At 32.0% G+C, this 23,416-nt stretch overlaps 1 protein-coding gene across 2 annotated transcripts in view; it reads right to left on the reverse strand.

Moving 5' to 3' along the window:
• LOC118182844 (gamma-aminobutyric acid type B receptor subunit 2-like) overlaps positions 1–23,416 on the reverse strand; it is a 591,214-nt gene that overhangs the window by 138,591 nt on the left and 429,207 nt on the right. For both annotated transcript variants that reach the window (XM_035352237.2, XM_035352236.2), the window contains exon 13: positions 22,189–22,311. In XM_035352237.2, the coding sequence (XP_035208128.1) occupies positions 22,189–22,311 (123 nt within the window). The remainder of the gene's footprint in view (positions 1–22,188; positions 22,312–23,416) is intronic.

Genomic DNA, 23,416 nt, shown 5'->3' on the forward strand with positions numbered 1-23,416 from the left:
TTTTGAAAATAACGTTACGAATTTGCTTGTTCTTTAAATCTTGTAAAAAAAAAAATTTTTCTTCACCTAATATTGAATATTTTAATTTTTTAATTCCTATCTCTTATTCATTAATAAGTTATAAAATATCATCTGAAAGAACAAAGAAAGAAATCACCTATTTGATGGAATACGTTTTCAGTAATAATTAGATTTCTATTCAGAAAAATACACTAACTGAATATATAAAATAATTGTGCGTAATCGAGTTTAAGAATTAGAAACCATATTTATTATTATTGGAGAAATATATGATTACTGCATAAATTCAAGTCACATTCTTATTTAAGAATATATGATATTCCTAATTTTTCTTGGGAACCCACCAGCGAGCGAGCGGTAAATTCGCTGAACACTGGTTGTTCTTTCCGATGTTCGAATTCCACGAACTGCCTGGGCATTTTTTGTGTTTTACCCCACGTGTAACGTATATATATCAGCCAATTTCACTTAGAAAATCCTCCACGAAGGCATTCCTTCCTTTAGCCACATAGCCTTCGCGTGCTTTGCGATAAACAGATAAATCAAATCAAAGCTAACTTTCCTTGTAATTAAGAATTTTTATGATGTATTTTGTATTTTTATGATATATTTTGTATTTTTTATGGCACATGACGATGCATAATAAAGAGAACTGAACTTTGTGCACATTTCTAAGCCGAAAGCTTGATTATTTGTAACTTATTCGGGACGAGCGCCGATCATATTCCATTTAGAACAATTTATCCAGTAGAAATCACTAGAGTCCTTTGGGAGAGTAGTACTCTTCCAGACTTGATTAACCGCTCCATTTAGCTTATTTGGTGCAACACCTATCTGCAGATGAGAGATTGTTATTTGGTTGAGCTAATATCTTAGCTCAAATAAAACTGTATCACTATATTTTCTTCCTTTCGATTTCGTCGAAAATACAAAATAGCCTATGGTTTCTATTGTATTCTAATCAGATCCCGTTGTAGCGACTCACCTCACAATATTTTTTTAATTATAGTTCCTACGATAAAATATCTCCGGTACCTAAATATTAATATTAATTAGAAAGCAATCATTGCTTAGCGTAGATTTTTGAATATAACTGCGTCGATATTATTTAGAGCGATCAGATAAATGTTCTTTTCCTATCAGCAGGAATAAACTTTTATGCAGACTGGTAGATCGCTACTTTGCTTCTGGTTTACTTCTACAGAGTTTTTACGAATACGCTGAGAATTATACCATTTAACATTTGCTTGAATTTGCGAAAGCATGTGCCTAAGAGTAGGGATGCTTTTGTGGATGATTTTTAAAAGCACTGGATCATATTCTTGTGAAATTATGCTATTGTTTTGTATAATGAATACAGTAAGAGAAAGCAAGGGGAAACATTACATATTTTCATAATATAGTCTAGCATTAAGAACTTTTCCATTGATATTTTGTACAGTGATATTTTATAAGCGCAGACTGTAAAGCAACTTTGTAGCAACTTTAGATTCACAAATGAAGAATTGATTTTGAGTTAACTGAAACCTTCGAGGCAATATTTTATTTAATTGTTCAGCTACATATTAATGAAAATTTTATTGGATTAAATCAAGAAAGGAGAATATCTAATAAATTCTAAAATGTGTTGTATTTAACATAATGCGAGATTTCGGTACTAATAATAGATTTTGAATTGAATTGACATAGTTTGTCATTGCCATCTACTGTAGCATATACATATTTCTTTACCAGAATTGTAAATTTAATTTTTCCTAAGGCGTTTATAAGTTTCTAATGGAATAAGGTGTTAATATTTCTCCTAGGAGGAAAAGGTCTAATTATTAAAACTATTCTGATAAATTTAATTATATTATACAACTCAATCATTTTCTCTTATGCTAACGTAAAGTACTTCATGACATTTCATATAGCATTTAAGTTAGCATGTTTGCCCGAACGTAATTCAGACAAAGAGTAAACTGAATTTAGAGACATTTAATGTGAATCTGTGAAGTGTAATTCTATTTAACTTAAAATTAAACAATATCTTTAGCTATTATGTAGCGTAAGTTAAACTTTGTCAGATGGTGGACTCCTGCTACGAAGGAATTTAATTACTTAAATTCTTTTATTATTTAACTCTTTTATTTACTGTATAAAGTATGTTTAAAATTTATAATTATAACATTGCGATTCTATTTATTTACAAATAGCAGTTTTGAGTGCCATGCATTTAACACAGTTAAGGCGCTTAATTACACTATCCTCTATTTAGCACAATTTTATTAAAGAATATTAAGTTAGAATAAGTAAGAAATATTTATTTAACAAGCTAGAGAGTTTGCTTAAGTATAACACAAATAAAAATTAACAGTCTTCACAAATATTTAATTTGAAGAGTTTACAAAAGAACTTTCAATAGACTTAGTTATGAGTTTTAAATATCTTATGGCTCACTTATTAGGCAATAATATCAGGAGCATATTCCAAAAAAGAGTATCATGGCTGAAAATGAAAATCTCTGTATCAATTACAAAATCCTTTTAAAAACCGTGGATAAAAAATAGGCAGAATCTCGCCAATATTTCGTTTGAAGCTCATTTGTTTCTGACGCTGCCGAGTTACATAATGCAAAAGTTACACAAATTTATTCTAACAAGTTTAATCTTTCATATTTACTCAACAGCGTATGTTACAACTGTGTGATAAAATGCGAGATGTTTTTGTGATGTGGCGATGCAAAATATTTAAAAAATAAAATGACTTCGTTTGAGTTTAATTTAGAAAGTTACTTGCTGGCCATTATGAATAATGACCTTCCCAACTGAGTAGCTTACTGTTGTGAATCAAATGATGCCAAAGGGCATTCATTTTGTGAAGCGCAGAAGAGTATGGGAGTCAAAGCTTCTACGATTTCACTCTGCTGGGTTAACTCAGGCTTAAACAATGTGCATTCGAATTCGCTAGGATGTTCTTTGGAATCGCTGTGATGTTTATCAAAACTAAGACGGAGCTTAGTCAAGCTGTTCTCTGAAAATTCCAATAAGATCAAAAGTTAAATAATAAGATCAAAATTAAAAATCCCAATAAGATCAAAAGTTAAAAAGCTGTTTAGAAAATTAAATTATGAGCCATAATTAACTTAAAAATACTAAAGAATACACGCTGAATTTCTTTAACTTAAAAATACGAAGAATACACGCTGAATTCATCGATGATAATGCAACAAAACACATAGTTGCTATTACGAAAATGTTTCATTATAAAAACCGAAAACTCGTAATTGTGTACGAAATAAAACTGTTCCTCCCATCATTTCCGAAACTGGAAATCCCAGGGACAAAATGCAAGTGAGTGAAATTTTAAGAAAATACATCTCTCAGGAAATATATCTTTAGCCTTTAAGCCTTCAAAACGGAGATAATCGAAATACTTTATTATAGTTTATGATTAATGATACTTCCGTTTCAGGAAATGTGTCTTTTCCCAAGCGTTTCGCATCATCAAAAATCATTTTGCTTTAAAAATTTATGCGAGAACAATGCTGGTAGATTGGCTTTCTTTTGCATCTATTTATTAGATTGCGATATGTATTTTCCAAAGTCTATTGTAGCAAAAATCATAAATCGAAAGAAAGATGTTTGAAAAACTCTAGCCGCCGCAGATGGGGATGTTTAATGGGAGAGAATGATAATAATTTACTTCAATATGTTCATCTTTATTTTGAGGAGAAAAAGATTAAGCTCATAGCGTTGCATTTTGCAAAAAATTTTGTAACATAAATTTGTTGGCCGATTCAATACTTGTTGAATAATTCAAGATTCAGATAATAATTCAAGACTTGTTCAATAACTACTTCGGTTCGATTATCAGTTCAAATAGAAATGTTACTGTTGCTAACTCTTATTGTACTTTTGAAATGAAAACTGCTTTCGCATTTATTCGAGGAGATTAAAATTTCCTATTCGAAAATACTGCAGTCAAATTTGTAATGTGCATTATGTCCAGCTTCGGTTAACATATAAGTTTTATTTTATTTTATTTTTTTGTTTCGGTAATCATAACTGGTAGAGATATTATTTTAACTTAATCAAATTTTTAAATTAATTATTTTAATGGTTTTGTGTAATCGGATGCGTTTTTGTTTTGAAAATAACTAAGAAGTAATAACATTGGTATTTTTTTAATCTTTCGTAGACTTTCTTTGGTACGAGGGATTATATCATTATGTCTGTAAAGTCATTCAGCGCTTACGTTTATTGGAGTACTTCTTTTATTTTAATATAGTTTGTAAACACTTAATTTTATTATTTGAAAGTATGCTCTTAAACTTCCTTTATTGCACTTCTAATATTAGAGAGCTCTTTCTCTAAATCATTCGGTGAATCGATTATAAGGTCATAAAATACCAATGTTAATGAAACAAAAATAAAATGAAGAAACCTTTAAATGCATTTTTATTTGTATCCAGATAGAGTAAAGTATCTAACTTTTATTCAGAGATTAGTATGGAAAATTTATCTTTTAAGAATTTTTGTATTTCGTTATTTTATGCTTTGAGAATACTTCGAGAAAATATATCTTTTAAGAATTTTTGTATTTCGTTATTTTATGCTTTGAGAATACTTCGAGAAAATATATCTCTTCATCAGTAATTCCTAGGAAACTTGGTAATTGACTCTTTAACCATATCCCAATGCACACCAGCGAGTGACTTTGTACAGACATTAAGTTATTTTTAAGCAGGAGATTTAAAATGAGCAATGCCCTCGCCGGGACTCGAACCTCAGACTTCTCGAATACGCGCTGAGCGTGCTGACCATTACACCACGAAGGCATCCAAAGAAGACAGAATAAATACCTTATACTACCCCTTTTAAGAGAGACTGGGGATTAGGGGAACGAAACGCCAAATCCTGGTGGTGGAAAATTATCATCCACCACCGTTTTTAGTTCGAGAGCCACTGTAGAGACAGTAGGTTATTGTTAAGCAGGAGACTTGAAATGTGAGCAATGCCCTCGACGGGACTTGGACATCTCGAATCCCCGCCGAGAGTTCTGAACGTTACACCACGAAAATATGTTAAGAATGCAGGAGAAATAACTTAAATTTATAAAAAAATTCTGACAAATTGTTCAGTGGCTATATGAAGTCATGTCCTCATGACGTACAAACCTATGTATTGTTTTGTGAGGTTTTTGGGAGCGATATTCCATCGGATCCAATTCCTCTTTGGAGAATTTGAAGCGTTCATTAGTGCCTGAGGACTTACTGTTTCGGAGAAAAAGTTATCAGTTGTTATCAGTATCAGTTGTTTGGAGGTAAGCGTGTGTTGCCAGGCTAATTTAATTTATGTGTGAGGTGTTTTAGCCCTTTGCGGCACAGTGTGTTCGGTCTGGACACACCTAAAATATTCTTTCTGTATGCACAGAAATATTGAATGAAATACCATTTATAGGTTACTATAGGTTACTCTGAACCTTCTTCATTTATAGTAGGTAGATGGCAGCTCAACACAAACCAGTGTTGACAATAAAACGATAAAAACAATAAAAACGATGAAATAACGCTCTTCCAAACTGGCCGGTACATCAGCTCCAATGAAGCTGTTTGGCGTATCTTTGGTTTCCCTATTCATGAACGGGATCCAGCAGTTATTTATTTAGCCGTCCATCTTGAAAACGGTCATCGCATATTTTTAACGAACGAGACAGCGATTGATTGTGCTATAAATCAACCAAAAACTATACTCACCGAGTTTTTTAATTGTGTAATCGTGCGGATGATTTTGGTGCCTTTGCATAAACATTACTCTATTCAGAAGTACCACGCTATTTCACATTGCGTTCACACACCATTTTTTTGTCCATGAAACAAAAAGATGGATGCCCCGCAAGCAAGGCACATCGATTGATGCATGACCCAGTTTATTCAAACCAAACACCTTGGGGCGAGTATTTACAGTCAATCCAAGGCAAACTGAGTGCTTTTATTTTCGACTGTTGTTGGTCACATGCCCATTGTCATTTCAATCACCGGCCCATTGCCATTTCAAGATTTACGTAAAGTGAATGGACAACAGTATCCAACGTATAAAGATGAGAAGCAAGCCTTGCACTCGGCTTGCTTGAAGACGACAACCAGTTGGAATGTATGCTTGCTGAAGCAGCATACATTCCAACTACAGCAGCAGCAGCATTGAACTACAGCAATCGAAATTCGTCTACTATTCGCTAAAGTGTTGACTATATGTTTCCCAGCCCGAGCGATACATTGTTGGATAATCACAAAGCTTCAATTACTGATGATGTATTGCATCAACAATCGTACACGGTGCAACGATCTAACGATACCATTCAGCGACGCTATGTACAATGAAGCATTGATTGCTATTGAGGATCTTTGCATTATCATTGCCAACTTACCACTCAGGCATTTCGATATGCTTTCGCCAAATCGAAATGCATCTGATTTAATGAACATTGAAATGAATCGTGAACTGCAGTACAATACTGCAGAAATTGTACCGTAGAAATTGTAGAAATGGCAGCGATTGTTACTCGCAATGTCCCACTAATGAATGAGGAACAAAGAACCATTTACGACCGGATTATACTCGCAGTTTCGGCAGGACAAAGGTGGATTCTTTTTTTTTTTTTTTTTTTTTTTGCTGCACCAGGTGAAACATTCCTTATTTCGCTAATTCTCGCCGAAATACGATCAAATAATGACATTGCATTGGCCGTTGCATCATCTGATATTGCGGCAACTTCGGAGGCAGAACAGCTCATTCAGTATTTAAGCTGCAAATAAATATTGAAAATAACAAAGACGCAGTGTGCAACATGAAAAAAAAAAAAAAAAAAAAAAAAAAAAAAAAAAAAAACAATCTTCCATGACCACAATGCTGAAATAGTGTAAAGTTATAATCTGCGATAAATGCACTATGGCACACAAACATTCGCTTGAGGCGTTGTACAGGACAACTGAAAGACATAAAAAACAGCGGCAAACTATTTGGCGGCACTCTATTACTCCTTTCAGGTGATTTCCTTCCCATCATTCCACATTTAACGTACGCTGATGAGATCAACGCTTGCTTAAAATCATCGCCACTGTATCGTAATGTTGAAAACGTACAACTGAAAGCAAATATGCGCGTTCAAATGCTTTAAGAGCCATCTGCAGAATCATTCTCAGAACAACTGTTAGATATCGGCTATGGAAAAGTTACTATAGATGAAACTGGATGCATAAAATTACTGACCGATTTCTGCACGATCATTAATTCGCAAGATCCTCTCATTGACCAGATATTTCCCTATGTACACACGCAATACATTAATCATGAGTGCCTGGCAGAAAGAGCAATTTTAGCAGAAAAAAATGTGGACCTCAACAATTTGAATCTCAAGATACAATAGTTGTTGCCAGGGGACTTGGTGTCATACGAATCTATTGATACAGTTTGCGATGCCAACGAAGCTGTGAATTATCCAACAGAGTGTTTGAACTCACTGGATGTGCCAGGCATGCATGACCACAATGCATTATTTACACCGCATTATTTACAACTGAAGGTTGGATCTCCGGTTATTGTGCTTCGTAATTTGAACCTACCACGGCTGTGCAACGGCACGCGATTAGTCAGTAAAAAATTAAAGAAAAACGTTGTCGAAGCTAGCTTTTTAAATGGCAAGTTCCGAGGTGAAAATATAGTACTACCACGAATCCCTGTAATACCCACAGATGTGCCAATACAATTTAAACGTCTTCAATTTCCAATTAAATTGGCATTTGCATTGACTATCAATAAGTCTCAAGGCCAAACGGTGTCTGTTTGTGTATTAGGATTTGAGCACATCCTGTTTTTCACACGAACAATTATACGTAGCCTACTCTCGAGTAGGCAAACCATCCAGTTTGTTTGTGTTAGCTAAAGATGGGCTAACAAAAATTATTGTGTACTCTATTGCATTAAGGGGTTGATATTGTTGTGTTTAGTGACATTGTCACAATTAGTGATATATATAATTTTAAAGAATAAATTACAATAAACTTAAAAAATAAATGTTTGCTGTTTTGTTAGTTTTACATTCCGTCATCATTCACAGCGCTCTATGCCTCTTGCATTCATATACCACATCCTCACACACTTACAATAAGTTAGTTATTTTTTCTACCAAAATATTCCATAGAAATAACTTATATGGCAAAACAACGTTTGCCGGGTCATCTAGTACGATTATAAATTTAAATTGCTATGCACATTTAATTGGATACAATTTAATTGTTAGTAAATATCTAACGCACCCATACCACAATGACAATATTTACTTACAAATATCCAAGCCTTCTCAGAGTTTAGAAAGCGGACCCATGACTATTGCAGCCGGCTGTTCTATAATCACCAAAAAGGATGCGCGGTATATCTATGGAACATGTGACACGTATATTGATGATGTTGGTTATCAAAGCGGAAAGAGATGATGTTATTTTTTTCCCATAAAGTTAACCGGTACCACAAAACACTTTATACTTCGCGGTTTGCAATTAACGCAAATCGTTCTTTTACGAAATGAAACCTTTACTAAACGAAATAGTATAATGTGACAGAAGTTGTGTAGAGAGCAGAGAAAATTTCTACTAGAAAATCATTTTTATTTTAATTCATTAAAAGAGTAAACTACACCAAAGATATTCGCAATTTCCTCAAATTAAGTTGGATGATTCTTGAATAGAAGCATTCTTTTTTCAGTTCTTATAAGTTAGGCGCTCTATGAGGCAGAATGTATAAAAACGTTGCACACTGTAATTTAAAACCCTACTAATGATGTCGGTGCTTGGGATTTAGGTGCTTCTCCCATGTAAACATTCACACCTTAGAAAGTACTATTTTAGATTGCATAAACTAACTATAAATTTAATCTTTAGAATTAGTTTATCTTGCAAAATCTTCCCCAAAAGTACCCCAATCCGCAAACTGATAGACCTAGAACATGTACAGAAATTAATTCATAAATTAATTTACAATTTTAACCAATAAGAGGAACTATATTTCAAGTTTACTATTGCGTTTCATTAGTTAGAAAATTGTTTCCTATTTCCCTTCAACACAATACGTATTTTACTGCACATTAATGTAGTTCAAGTATTTCTTGGGCTGTATTCTGGTGTATCAAGTTTTGTTACGATTTGAGTTATGAGAATTCCCCTCACATTAAGTTTACAGACAAATAGGTGCATAAAAGACATCAAAATAAGTTAATATTACAATTACAGTTTTAACAATACAAGTTCTTGCACTTCAGTAATTAAAATCCCTCTTTCAAATAATAAGTAAGAAAAAAACTCCCATTTTGAACATCTAGGGAAAAATGTTATTATTTCAATAATTTCCATGTCCTGGCAAAGAAGAAAGTATTTCCCTTCCCCAAACAGTTAGTATAAAGTGGCTGAATGAGGCATCATCCACACTAGTTAAGTAGGAAAAGGGAAACGGATATTTGCGATTGTAATATTTTGAAGAAGATGTTTAAATTTGTCTTCAAGAAATATTCTGTAAGCTGGATATTAGTAAAGATAAGGGGAAATCATATGATTCTTCTTCTTAAGATACTGTTGATCTAAAGTGAAGTAATGGTGGTCAAAACTCAATTCCGCTGAGTATAGTCCAATGGCCACTAACATTTATATCTATCCATAAGTATTCATGAGACTAAATCTTACGTGAGCACGTCATAAATAATGTTCAAACTTGAAATAAGAAACAACAAGAGAGTGACAATAGGCGGTTAAAGCAAAATATTTTCTGAGCAGACTGGTTATAGATAGGATTCATCGCAATCTACCATAAGAAAGTTAAACTTTTATTACAAAACAAATCAGTTTACAGAGTTATGGTAGAATTTATCCCTTCTATACATGCATAAGATTTCAGTAGCTTTCAATGGTTTACTGCACACAATTTAGAATTTTTTTAAGTATCTGATAAATGTAACTTTCTTTTAGTAAGAGTTAACTAATGACTAAATTCTTATTATCATAAAAACAATTATATTAATTCATTAAAATATTAATAGTTATACAAATTATACCAACCTTTGACTTTAAGTGTTTGATGCGTTATCATTTTTCAATTGCTAACTCCTGCAGGTTTAATTGCAGTCAAATGTTTAAAACAATAATAATCCTTTCCGTTTTAGAAAATTCCATTTGTTTTATTCTTAAAGATTACTTAAAAATTTAAATAATCCTAAGCTCATAATTAAAAATAAATATTGAATGTTTAAGTTATTATTCTTTATAATAGATAGAGAAATGTTGTAAATAACATTTGATGTTCATATAATATTTACGACCTCCTACAGCCTCAAATAAAACTGAAGCATTTACAATTAAAAGTTTCCTACTACAAAACATATATTGTATTTTATCTGATTATTAATTTTCTAACATTAAATTCAATAATAATATTCAAGTGAAGCTTTCTATGGATAAACATAAACCTGACTCACACCACTTGTGAAAAAAAATAATTATTCCTATACTCTTAGAAAGAAAATGTGCGAGCATTCCGAAAATTACATTTCTTATTTGTTTCGATGTTTTTCCTCTGATATTTATCCCACCATTATTTGTTTCTGAAATGTTAAAAAATATTTCTTTCCACGAGATTGAAATACTTTTTTTCATCTTTTCTTAATTCTGGGATATGGAAGGAGAAATGAGCTAACTTTATATGAGCAAAATTATTTTTCTTCTGCGTGAAAACCATTTTTTATCGCATTTGTTTTAAAGAACGTACTGTTAAGTGCCTTATATCTTACGTAATTAGAGAGAGGAATTTAAGCTTCACTTGACATTTTGCGGTTACTACTCATCCATTTACTTTGAAACTAAAATCTTTTAAGAATCCAAGTAATATAAGCTGTCTGATTAAGAATATAGGAAGCAATTTCTAAATAAACGTATTCCAGGCTTTCAAATGTTTTTCATATCAAAATTTTAATGAACTTTTAGTTGTGAAATATATTTGTTTGTTATGTGCAACTTTCAGCTCTGTAGAAATACTATGTTTTAATTTATTTTCAAGAGGCTGTGATAAGTAAATTAGCAATATTAACTAAAAAAATAATGCTTGTTTTTAGCTAATGTTTTCAGTATTAGTTCTTAAAATATTCTAAAATGAGAAAAAATAAGTGATTGTTAAAATCCAATAATTGCAATAGTATCAATAGCAAATATTTCCAGTATTTCTGTTATCAATATTCAACATTTCCAATATGTTTCCTATGTAGCGTTATCATATACTGTCAGCATTTCTAATATATTGCTTCTTGCGCCTTCGTCTAATATGCGCTGCGACTGTATCTCTTTAAATTCAATAATCATAACTCAAGTAAAGCGCATTACGCGGAAATACGTGGGAAGAAGAGTTCATAAAGGCAGAGAGTTCACACCACGAGCTATTTAACTGAAATATCTGGCACCAATGTCGCCATTCATATAGCAAGAGCAAACAATACGCCAAAACTAAACATCAGTTCCGGCAGTCAATCTTCTAAACTGTCTGTTACCGACCCGCAAATTAATCTCCTCTAGACTATGTAATTAATAACATATTAAAAAACTTAAACCAAACTGAACTAATTAATTCCTGGGTTAAAAGGCAACTTTGCCAAAGACACCACCGCCAACTTTACTGAAGACGCACCCTAGTACAACAAGAAGAATATTATCGCCATCAAATGACAAGAATTTATTGATAACTATTGGAGAATTTTTTGTTAAAATTTATGACACAGCTCCGACAGCTGCTAAGACAGATAAACAATAAATGTCAAAATGGATGTAGCACTATCACAACGTGTAGAGACATTAGGTTATTTTTTAAAGCAAGAGAGATTAAAAAACTAGCAACGCTTTCGCCGGAAATTGAATCGCGGACCTCTGGAATACGCGCCCAGCGTGCAGACCACCACACCACGAAGGCATGCCAAGAAAGCTGGAGAAATACCTCAGGACGCGATACATACATCACAGGACGCGATACATATCCAGACTATTTCTACAAGATTAAGCTCTGAAATAGTGAAATTTGTACTTGTGGAGAAAGGGAGATGCAAATTGCTACAGATTCCTCCCCCCCCTTAGCAAGCGCCTTTTACTTACGTTAGTCCACAAATCTGGATCCAGCTTTAAAAAAAAAAATGTTTCGAACGCAAAGGCATTTTCACCCTCAAATAATTTAATTAAAACAAAATCTCAACTGTATGGGCCGACATCTATGCCAATTAATGCCATAATTCTCCAAATCTGCAAATAAATTTAATAATGCCTAGTACGAAATCAACAGTAGGAAATTATCATTATAAAACTCCGAGAAGATGTATAACTTCAATATAAAAAATATTAAACTCAATCAATATATACTACGAACTTCAGTTCAGTACAGAATACTCAATTATTGGCATAATCCAAACAAATATCTATTAATACCGTAAATCTAAAAACACGACAAGCTTATCATGGTCATCTGATTATAGCTAACCTAAATAATCATTCCAAATAGCTGATAAACTATAATTCAATAAACTAACATTGACCAGTGAAAATCTCCCACTCACCTTGTAAGAAGAGATTCCAAACTCTAAGTGGTTAATGAGCTGGTACAATACTTGTTTAATTCTATAAGTAAAGGCCCTGGTGTCGCACTCATTTTTACCTGTACGTTTTTAAATAGACATCTTTCAACAGTACATTCTGGATTGTGTAAAGTACTTTCAGATTATATCATGTCCGTAAAAGAATATAATTAGGTAGTATTCCTTTCAGTAATACGCGTAATTTATGTAGTACTTTTACTGATTAGAGTAGATTCAGCCTTAACGGTGATACTCAACTTCAAATAACTTGGTAATAATTGATACACAATATAAGCCCTCAAGCATTACTAAAAGTATCGATATGGAGGTTGAAGCATTCTCATCTAGGGCTTTATTATATTAGAAAAATTCACAGAACTGCGTGTAATGGAAGTTGGTATTGAAACTAGTGCTCATTTCTGCAGTGCATAATCTTGCTGCATTTACTTGGAGGCCTTCTTAGCCATCTTTATACATGACAATTCGATAATACACGCCGACGGTTGTTGAAGTTCTGTTGGGGAATCAGAATATTACATTAATGGACTAGTCTTCTCGTTCGGGCAGAAATGCCATTAAATACAATGACACCTGTTAGAGGAATGGCCAGTTTTGATGGATAGTCATGCAATCGTAAAGGTTCACAGCGCAATCAGTGTTACCATAGTTCCTGCTTAATTACATTTCATCTCTATTTACCCATGAGAGGAACTAATACATAATAAACACTTCTGATTAGTGTTTGTTTGTACTTTTTGTATAGATAACTAGTTTTCCTCATCACTAAGTTATCTCTCCGCGATGCCTTGAGTATGATACTCCCATATCCAAGCCCCTCTAATTTAAAATGGTAAGTAAAAATCTACTGCACCTTAAATTTTGTTCAGCACTGTTAGTTTTCTATACAAAGCAAATTTGCGACAGCCTGAATTTAGGACTGTATTTAAAGGCTCATGGACTAATAGACTTTTAAAATTTTCTGGGTCCTTACCTATACCATCTTTCTCAAAAATGAGCAAATGTATCAAAATATGGTTTTTAGAATCGTAGGTCCTTGGGCAGTGACCATAGTATACGATCATCGACAGGACATTACCTGCATTTAAGGCTTTAGTACAAAAGTGCTTTCTTTAAAAAATTATACAACGAAAGCAATTGAGCAAAATTCAGAAGTTGACACTGCCCACTTTAAATGAAACGAAATCTTGAAGTTAAAGTATTGGAAAAAAAGTTTCGAATATATAAATATTGCGATTCATTATTTTATAATTATTTAGTCAAAGGATTTTGAGACAAAAGTACAGAGATAGAGAACAAAAAGAGGAAGGAAAGGAAAAGAAAAATGATAAATACGAAAAACATAAAAATAAATAAAATAATAATAGCTAATCTTATTAAGACAACCGCAATACTTCAACTAGCTGCTGACATATGAATAAATGCTTTAATATTTCATCTTCAACATAATACTTCATCTTCAACATAATATTTCATCTTCAAATTTTATATTAAAAATTAATTCTACTTTCCTTACAATATCTAAAGAAATGAGGTTTTAAACATCTAAAAAGGGGGTAGCAAAAAGAAAAATAAGCTAAATTAGAAAGAACAATTGCATGATTTTTTAATAAGTAGTTTCTCTCTAAATTCAGAGATATTTTACCCTTAAATGTGACTTTATTACCCATTGTTTGCTTTATAATTTTCTTTTAGCAATGAAAAGGTCATTTTCCTTTGTTAAAACAGTTAGTATTTACTTAACTTATTTAGAGGGAGAATTCATGAAACAGAAGACTTTCATGTCTTTACCCCGGAAAGTTATTTCTAAGTAATTCGCACCGCAATAATCCTCTCTAACCATAGTTTATTATGTTAACTGATTAAAAGAAAAGGGTTTTCGAGTATTTAAATGTGCCATATTTATATATAGTTAGAATTTCCTACAATTATTTGATGTACCTCCATTTATGCCAAAAATTAGAGATAATCTTTTCATTTCATATTGCTGTAACTATGAAAATTACAATAAGAAATAGTTAATTTATTATGCCTGATTCCGTAGAAATTAAAGGAACACATTTTAAAACTGCCTACTCCGAACTATTGAGAAAAGTAAAATACGAATTTAGAAATACACTTCTAATTTTAGCAGATATTAGCAATATAAATATGACTACGTAGATTAATGAAGGAAACGCTATAAGTTGCAATCATCATAATTATTCATATTTCGCTATTGCTACTGAAATAACAGAGCTACAGAGTGCTGTAAATTACTGTAAATATTTTTGTTTATTTTAATTGCAGTTTGACTTTTATGTATATTATATTGTTAAGCATTATTATTTTTTTTAATTTTCTGCGTCCTTTATGGTAATTTTACGTTTAATTTTCAGTACCTGGTTTGATTTGAGTTCGTTGCTAATTACTGTATTTGCATGTTTTACATACACAACATTTCTTTCTAAATTGACTCGCACTGAATGAAAAATGTGGACAATTCCCCTAACTGGCATTAACAGCATTAAAACAATTTCCATAACACACGTTTTTGAAATCGTGTGACAGATTGCTCTGGAAGGATCTGGAAGTGCATGCATCTCCTTTAAATAAGGATGTTAACAGGAGGTCCTGAGCTACCGTGATCTGAATTGAGACTTATTCTGTCACAGGCCGTCTCGCTATTGAGCTCGATGTTTATTGATTACAGCTTTAGACTTTGCTCTGGAAACGTCCACGGGCGTTAATGAGAATCTTGGCGTAACTCTGTATTTTCAAAATATACTGTTAGGGTTTTTTTATCCAGCCCAAAGAAACCTGAATATAAACACCTGAAAGCTCGAATTAGTTTTATTATGGATTTTATATGTTGTAAACCTTTAACGAATTTTTGATTAACAAATTGATTTCAAAGCGAGCAATGGTAATACTGTACAGGAAAAAAAATATTTTCAGCGCATCAGACTGTCTATCGGGATTTTTAAAGTTGTTTTTAAATATTTTGTGATACTGTTGTTGATTGAATTTTATGCGTTTAAATACGAAGAAAATGATATCTAATAAATAAAGGTAACACACAAAACGTTAAAAAAGTTCCTTTGGACCTAATATAAAATCTGAAAGCTTTCAGACTTTATTTACTTATTTATTACCCCTCCCCCCATTTGGTCTGTTAGGTATATTTTTCCTTTCAAACTAGCTTAGTTAATTCCTGTACATCTGGCTTAGATACCTAAAACGATCTGAATAAATCTCAGGACGCAGCATAATTGATAACAGATTTACTTTTTTCCTGTTTATAATAAATATAGGAAGGTTTTTCTAAGAAAATGCTTCACGAAGGTAATCCTTTCTTTAACCATCCCCAGTGTGCAATGTCTCAACCACCCACAAAGTCATTCAGATTCAGTCATTGTCATCCAGTCCCTAACATTATGTAAAAGTACAAATATTTATTTTCGTATTACTGTTAAATTATCATTCTCTATTATTAGCATAATTAGCGAAATTATTTTTCTTATATTTGATATAAAGTATGAAACGTTTTACTATTGGGTATCAGGTTTTACTATTATTATCAAGTTTCACTATTATTATCTTGAGTAAATTATTATTAATGAGAATCTCCTTATTTTTTATCACAAAAAGACATTACTGTAACTCATCATAAAGAAACAGTATGTAGAAGGATTGTAAACTTGAAAATACATTTACATACTTATAAATATAATGCTGCAAATCAAATAATGTGATTTCCCATTCAACCAAACGAAATCTTGAAATAATACTTAATAATGCACTATTCTGAATACCTCCTCAGAGTAATAACTTTTCCGTCTATAGTTCTCAATGTCTTATGGTATTTTTGGCCATTTATTATAAAATAAACGTTCCTTTGTATACGGGATTGTAGGGGGAAAAAATTGTCGAGCAACTGTTCGGCTGAAAATAATTGTTATGTCATGTGCACGATCTAAATGTATGAAAACTGCATTGAGTATTTTAACTTCGGACTTACAATATTATGTTCCGCATAGTTAAATTATGCTGTAAATGAGGTCATTTTATTCTCCAGAAAGGTTTTTGTGTAATTCTGAATTTATACTTTGATAATGCTAAATAGTTTGATCACATATTTAAAGGTATCTTATTATTCTATCAGGAAATTTTCTTTTTATGTATAATTTTACTTCGATATCCCTCGAAACTATACACATCAAACCACACACCGATACGAGTTCGTTGTAATGATGGTCACTAAAGGATGGATACTATGTTGGATGGTCACTAAAAGATAAAATAATGGAGAGTTGGTACATTTCTATATTCTCGGCAAAACATTGCTGAAATAAGTATAGCTGAACTGGCGTAAGATTTACCTCCCATATTCCGTAACTATTCATTTACATTTCACAAAGTCACAGAATTATAACTGGTGAGAGGAGAAAATCAGCAGACTACGGCAGTTTACGCCGTCAGCAGAGAGAAAGTGATAAGAAGGTAGGAGATCAGGTTTTTCTGATTAGGTTAAGAACAGTTATAGTTGCACTTGATTTTTTTTTTTTTTTTTTGGTTCAACTGTTTTCTGTGTATTTTGAATTCCGCAATTTTTTCATTGCTATAGTATTTAATGTTTGCGTTATCTAAGTACATGCATAACTGACATTATATAAAACCATAAGACAAGCATTAATTTTGAAATGACACGCTTCAGAAAGATTTATTATAAGCACATTACTATTTTTAGGATAGAAAGTGGAAATAACCATAGAAAGTAAAAATAACCAATTTTGAGAAGAGATTCAAAGAGTTATTAGAAATTATAACTTTTTTCACCTATTAATTAACTTATATATATATGTAACAAAAATAAAGAATATATAAGAGATTAAACTAGCAGAGTAAATTAATTTTCCTTCTCTATTCTAAAAATAGTAATCTTTCTTCCGTGCGTCATTTCGAAATTAATCCACGTCATATGACTCTTACATAATGCTGATGATGTAAATGGAACTAAAACTCAAACAGCCAATAGTAAATTTACAGCATTATTCATAATTCAATCAAAATGCATTGAGAACCAAAACTAAAATTCAGCCTGAATTAAGATTTTACTTTGAACATAACGCACTTGCTTTCTATGCTTTGGCCTAGCTGGACTACATTCTCTCTGCTCCTTCTTTCTTACTACAAATTTATCAAAAATGTAAACTTTTGAAATAAGTATAAATAACGTGTCAACTTGTTTGTGGTCGAAACATTTTTGCTGAAATAAAAGTTGAATTAAATCTATCTCGACTGCCAAATTTCTTATTCATTGTGGATTGGCGTTTCAATATCTCTAAGCCATCAAAATCATCTCTAATCCATCATAAACAGCAAGAATGGCTGTTTATGATGGATTCAGCCGCTTGAATTCTACTACAGAATCTATTACATATATATATAGAAGTATATAAGTAATATATTTAAATGTGGAGTAAAAATTTGTTTAAAACTTAATATAATTATTCTTTGATAGCTACAACAACTGGTGGTGGCTGTATTAATGATAGTTCTTATTAATTTTATTTTTATTTTGCTTTATATATATATATATAGTGAAAATGGACCTTGAAAGCCCATATCTAGCACTCACGCTGCTAAACTTATTAATTTTAATCAAATTATTAAAAGATGTTATTCCCTTCGAAAAAATAGATTAGAATCTATTGTAATTATAAATGAATATACAGCGGTATATATATATATATATATATATATATATAGTTGGTATGTATATATGTATATATATATATATATATATATATATATATATACCTCATGCATTCATATACGTATGAAGTATCTAAACCTGCATTATTTCACAAACGAAATATATTTTAACTGATTCTTTTTACGATAATATAATTGAAACCCAGAACTTTACGCTGCAGCAATTTCCTTATTCATTCGCTTTTAATCTCTAAAAACGTTACGAAGGCACCTCTCCATTACCTCTGTAGGTAAAGGAAACATTTCTGTAGCAAAGAAAGGTCCAAATAAGATTAACTAAATTGTACCAGAAGAAAATATCTCATCTTGCTGACTTCCTGCTTCATTTCCTATGAACAGAGGGCCACAAACTTGTCCAATTTTCCACATCTTCTCAGGAGCAGGTTCAGCCAGATATATGAAATCAAAAAACTCGCAAGTCACCAAAAGTCAATTGTCTGTTCGGAGAACTTTGGACATAAACTTCCATAACTTCATTTCTTTCTTCTTATATGTTGAGTATTGACCGTTTTGTCAATATAACAAGAAGGGACCGTGTGGAAATGGAAGAAGGTTGGGGTTGACAGGGTAAGACAATAATATCGTGCTAGATAGAGAAATGAAACGAGTGGCGCTGTGATGGACAGCCTCTTTCCGTTGAAAATTTCAAATTTTATGTTTTGTTTTCATCGCTAGAAATAGTTCAGCTAAAAATGGATATAAAGTAATTCTTTTTACTATAAGATAACGAATTACTGCATTTCACAAAGAATATGTTTTGTTTTGTGTTGTGTTTAAATGAACAGGCATGGGGAAAGAGAGCTGAATTTGTTTGCTTTAAAAAGATGTATTTTAAAATGTCTGTTTAGAAATCTCGTTATATTTTGCCTTTTTTTAAGGAAAATACAAGAAAGGCTTTATTACTAAGGGTGCAAAATTTTGCATAATGCATAACATTAAAAGCCCGCTTTGTGTATTCAACAAATGGTATAACGTTTACAGAAGTCATCAGTTGGCTGTGTTATACAAATTAGTGTCAAAGAGATAACCAATTAATTAATTTCGTTTTGTAACCTAATTAACTTACTTTGTAAGCCCCATGTTGTGTATTTGTTGCGCAAAGAAAATTTGTATATATTAAAAAAATAAAAAATAAGAACTAGGTAACCTTGTTAGTAATATATCAAATAGATATCTTTAAAAAAAGGTCAGGATTAAAATACAAAGAAGTATGCTTCATTTTTTTTCTACTTTGGCAGCTGAGGAAGATGGTTGTGTAGTGAAATCATCGGATTTAGTCCTGCAAAACTTTCAAACACAACGCTGTTACTTGTTGTTTGTCTTCTCCAATAATAAGTAGACATGCTGCTTTTAAATCACTCGATTTGCTAACTTGAATTCAAAGAACTGTTATGATTTCAAAGATATAGTTTGTTTGGTTTATTTGATTATGGCAACGCAACGGAAAGTCTTTCTTTGTGATGATCTTTCTAGTAGCGCTTGGATCCACGTCACACACGGGGAAAAACACGAAAACGCCCATGTAGCCAGCACATTCGGCAAGATTTGAGCCCCCGTCTAGTTTGACAAACCCCGTGTTTGACAATTTTATACTGCTTAGCCGAAATGTAAGTAAATAAACTGCTGTCTGATATTATTTATTTATATTTCTCTATTATTTCATTTATTTTACATTATTTATTTTTTTTATACTGGCAGGTCTCAGAATTACTACGTTGCTAGTCGTTAGGATAACTCATTTGACAACAATGTGAACGCTATCTGAACGTAATTTTTTACCTCCTCAACTATTTATATTCGTACCTTTTTTCTTGAATTACATTCAAGTCAAATACACAGTTCATTCTTCCTCACAATAAAAATACTTCCATTTACTTATAAAGCTCATCGCTACAGCTCATTATTATTGAAATTTCTTTCATGTTACTGAAGTAATATTAGTAGTATTTCCAATAACGTTTTGAGGCAATTAAGTGCGTTCGAAGCTTCAATATCTTTTCAACCAGGGAATAAAGAAAAGGATATATGATTATATTAAGTATTAAAAGTTTTTTTTCATAATGGTTGTGAAATGCCATATACTATTTTTGCTGAAATTAATGCCTGAAGTAATTTACTTGATTAAATTATTTATTGCATGGAACTAGAAATAATCACTTTAGCTTCGATGTTAAGAGGTTCAATAACTTTGTTAAGAAGTTTAATAAGTTTTAGTACCTGAAGTTTCTGATAAGCGTAGCTGAACCAATTTGCCCGCGTAATCCAGGACTTCTAATAATTAAAATATTGGGAAAAAATATGGCTGGAAATTATCTGTAACATATGTTGACGATTAAAAATATAAAAATCACAAATGAATTAGAATTTTAATTTTTGATATTTATTTGAAGTAAAACATTTTAGTGCTTTTCGAGAATTTTAGAGAAAGATTTTTCGAATGGCGGCATCAATGAAAGATAATGATTATTGCGTGCGAAAGTACGTAAACACGTCATTAGTAATTATTAGTTAGAGATATTTATGAAACATGTTTGGTAGATAAAGGAACTTTACCGCCACAGTATCACAGAATGAAACAGTTGCAGGAGAAAATACCTTCTAAAAGCTTTTCTTCTAATTTACAGTTTTCAGCTTTTCTCTTGTCCTTTACCAAAGGCAAAAGCACAGGACAGCCATCCGTGAACCACTAAAAGCAGGGAGAAGTATTCATGTGACTTACTTATGAAACCACAGCATTTTCAAGTTCCAGCGATAATTCAATATGCCATGAGGAAATAGATCAAAGAATTGGTGCGTTAAGTTTGCACAAATTCGACACTGTTCTGTCCTCTCTAATTTATCAATACACAAGTATTCATTATAAACATTTATGCAATATAACTGAATGAGGAAGTAAAGCTTTGCTTGACGGTATGTAGCTAATTACATTAAGTACGACATAGCATGAAAATAGATTATGTATCGCTGAATCTGAATATGTGTTGATTCAGCAAGAGATAAATGATTATACTTTCTAATTTTATATACTCTAGCCAAAATTAAGTAGCTCTGCTCATTTCATTGCTATGTCCAGTGCAAACAAACGAAACGTTTCCTACTGCGTTGCTATTAAACTGTCAAAGGTAGTATTCTGCTCTTAATTTGCGATATTGATCTGCTAATCACAAATGATAATTCAAACAGATATATTTGTTTTCACCTATTTTTGTGTTACTTGTTTTTCAATATCAATGTAATAACTTAGGTTATTATATAATATATATGTATACATTATATAATGACTGCAGAATCTCTCTCTCTCTCTCTGTATATATACAAATGAATGTTTGCTTGTTTGTCTTAAAAGGTATTCCTCCCACCTTCTTGGCATGCCTTCGTGGTGTAGCGGTCTGCACGTTGGGCACGTATTCTAGAGATCTGTTGTTCGATTCCCGGCGAAGGTGTTGCTTATTTTTCAAGTCTCCTGCTTCCAAACACGCCTAATGTTTCTAGAGTCTTTTGCACAAATTTATGGTTTAATTCTGATCTTTACGAAACTTGCCACACTCGAGCTTTAGAACAAAGGGAAAGTCACTGCCTGCGTAAGATTTCTCAAAACCAGCCCACGGGGTCCGCACGCTTAATATTCATACACTTTAAACTAATAAAAATTTAAATAAAAATGTTTAAAAAAACTTTTTTATCGGTTATTTACGAAGATTATTATACATTTTCAGTGTTAGTTATAAAATTTGAAAATGGATGTATTTAGCAATTACTTACCAACGGAGCTCCTGTGCTAGTTTCCCGGTAAAAAGGGTCAATGATTTGCCAAGTTGTGAGAATGATGACATCAATCATGACGAGTACTCCAACCACCATGAAAAGCTTATAATCTTTGATAATCTAGGCATAAGAACAAAACGTTAAATTCCACAGTTGAAATACACATGTAACACAGAGCAAAAAGCTAAAATGTATTTTACATTTCGGAAATCTCACACATTTACCGAAACCTATTCAAATTACGTACCGCTTTTCACCATATGATATTTATGTATCTAATTTACTTATATCGGAATACATCTGCATACCGTATATACAAGGTGTTTCAAAATAATTGCATGACTAAATATATATCTTCCATATCGACCAAACTTATGATTTGAATATAGGAGAACAATTAAATAAATGAAGATTCCAGACTCTGATACTATTAGTCAGGTGGCAGATTTTAATAAGGTATAAGAAAGTAAAATTTTTATTGAATTAAATTTTTATTTAATTAATTAAAAATTTTAATAAAGGTATAAGAAATTAAAATTTTTATGCGAGCTTGTGAAGAGTATTTAAAAATATGGCAATTTAAATTTTTCTACATTCAAAGGGTTTCTGACTTTCAGAATTCAAGCTTTTATTTATTATATAAAATTAGCAAAACAACAACCTTGAGTTTGGGTGACATTTACGTCAGGATCTCAATTGATTTCGAGGGAACGGAGATACATGTTCCTCTTCGTCAGGAGCAAAGAAATCTGTAAGACTGAATCTTGCAGATTTATTTGCTCTTGCAGAATTCTTTGCTCCTGACGAAGAGGGACCTGTAAGTGATTGTGGGTCGTTCGATTTGGCCGCTCTCCAATTTTCAGCGAGAAATGGGGATCTGTTGCATATATATATATTGAGAGAAGATTACTTTACTGTTCAAAAACAATGAATTTATTTCAGGAAATCTGCAAAATGAGGTATGGAGGGCCTATTGTGATCAGTAAAATGCATCCTAAAATTACGTTTCGAGAAGAAACTTTCTGAAAGAGAAGCAGAAAATGAAAGATGATGAAAAAAGCGAAACGTGACAAAAAATGAGATATCTAGAATGAGATGCGTAAAAAAATTATACCTTTTGAAACCGTGGCAAAATAAGCAAAGAATTATGGTTGTGGTGAGAGCGAGACAATTTGTAATGGAAAATTAATCATACCGTAAGAGATTCAGAGAAAGATTTCCAGTT

The sequence above is a fragment of the Stegodyphus dumicola genome, chromosome 5, assembly GCF_044657685.1.
Source record: "Stegodyphus dumicola isolate Sdum_Otavi_A_Nest chromosome 5, ASM4465768v1".
In the NCBI taxonomy this organism is placed as follows: Eukaryota; Metazoa; Arthropoda; class Arachnida; order Araneae; family Eresidae; genus Stegodyphus; species Stegodyphus dumicola.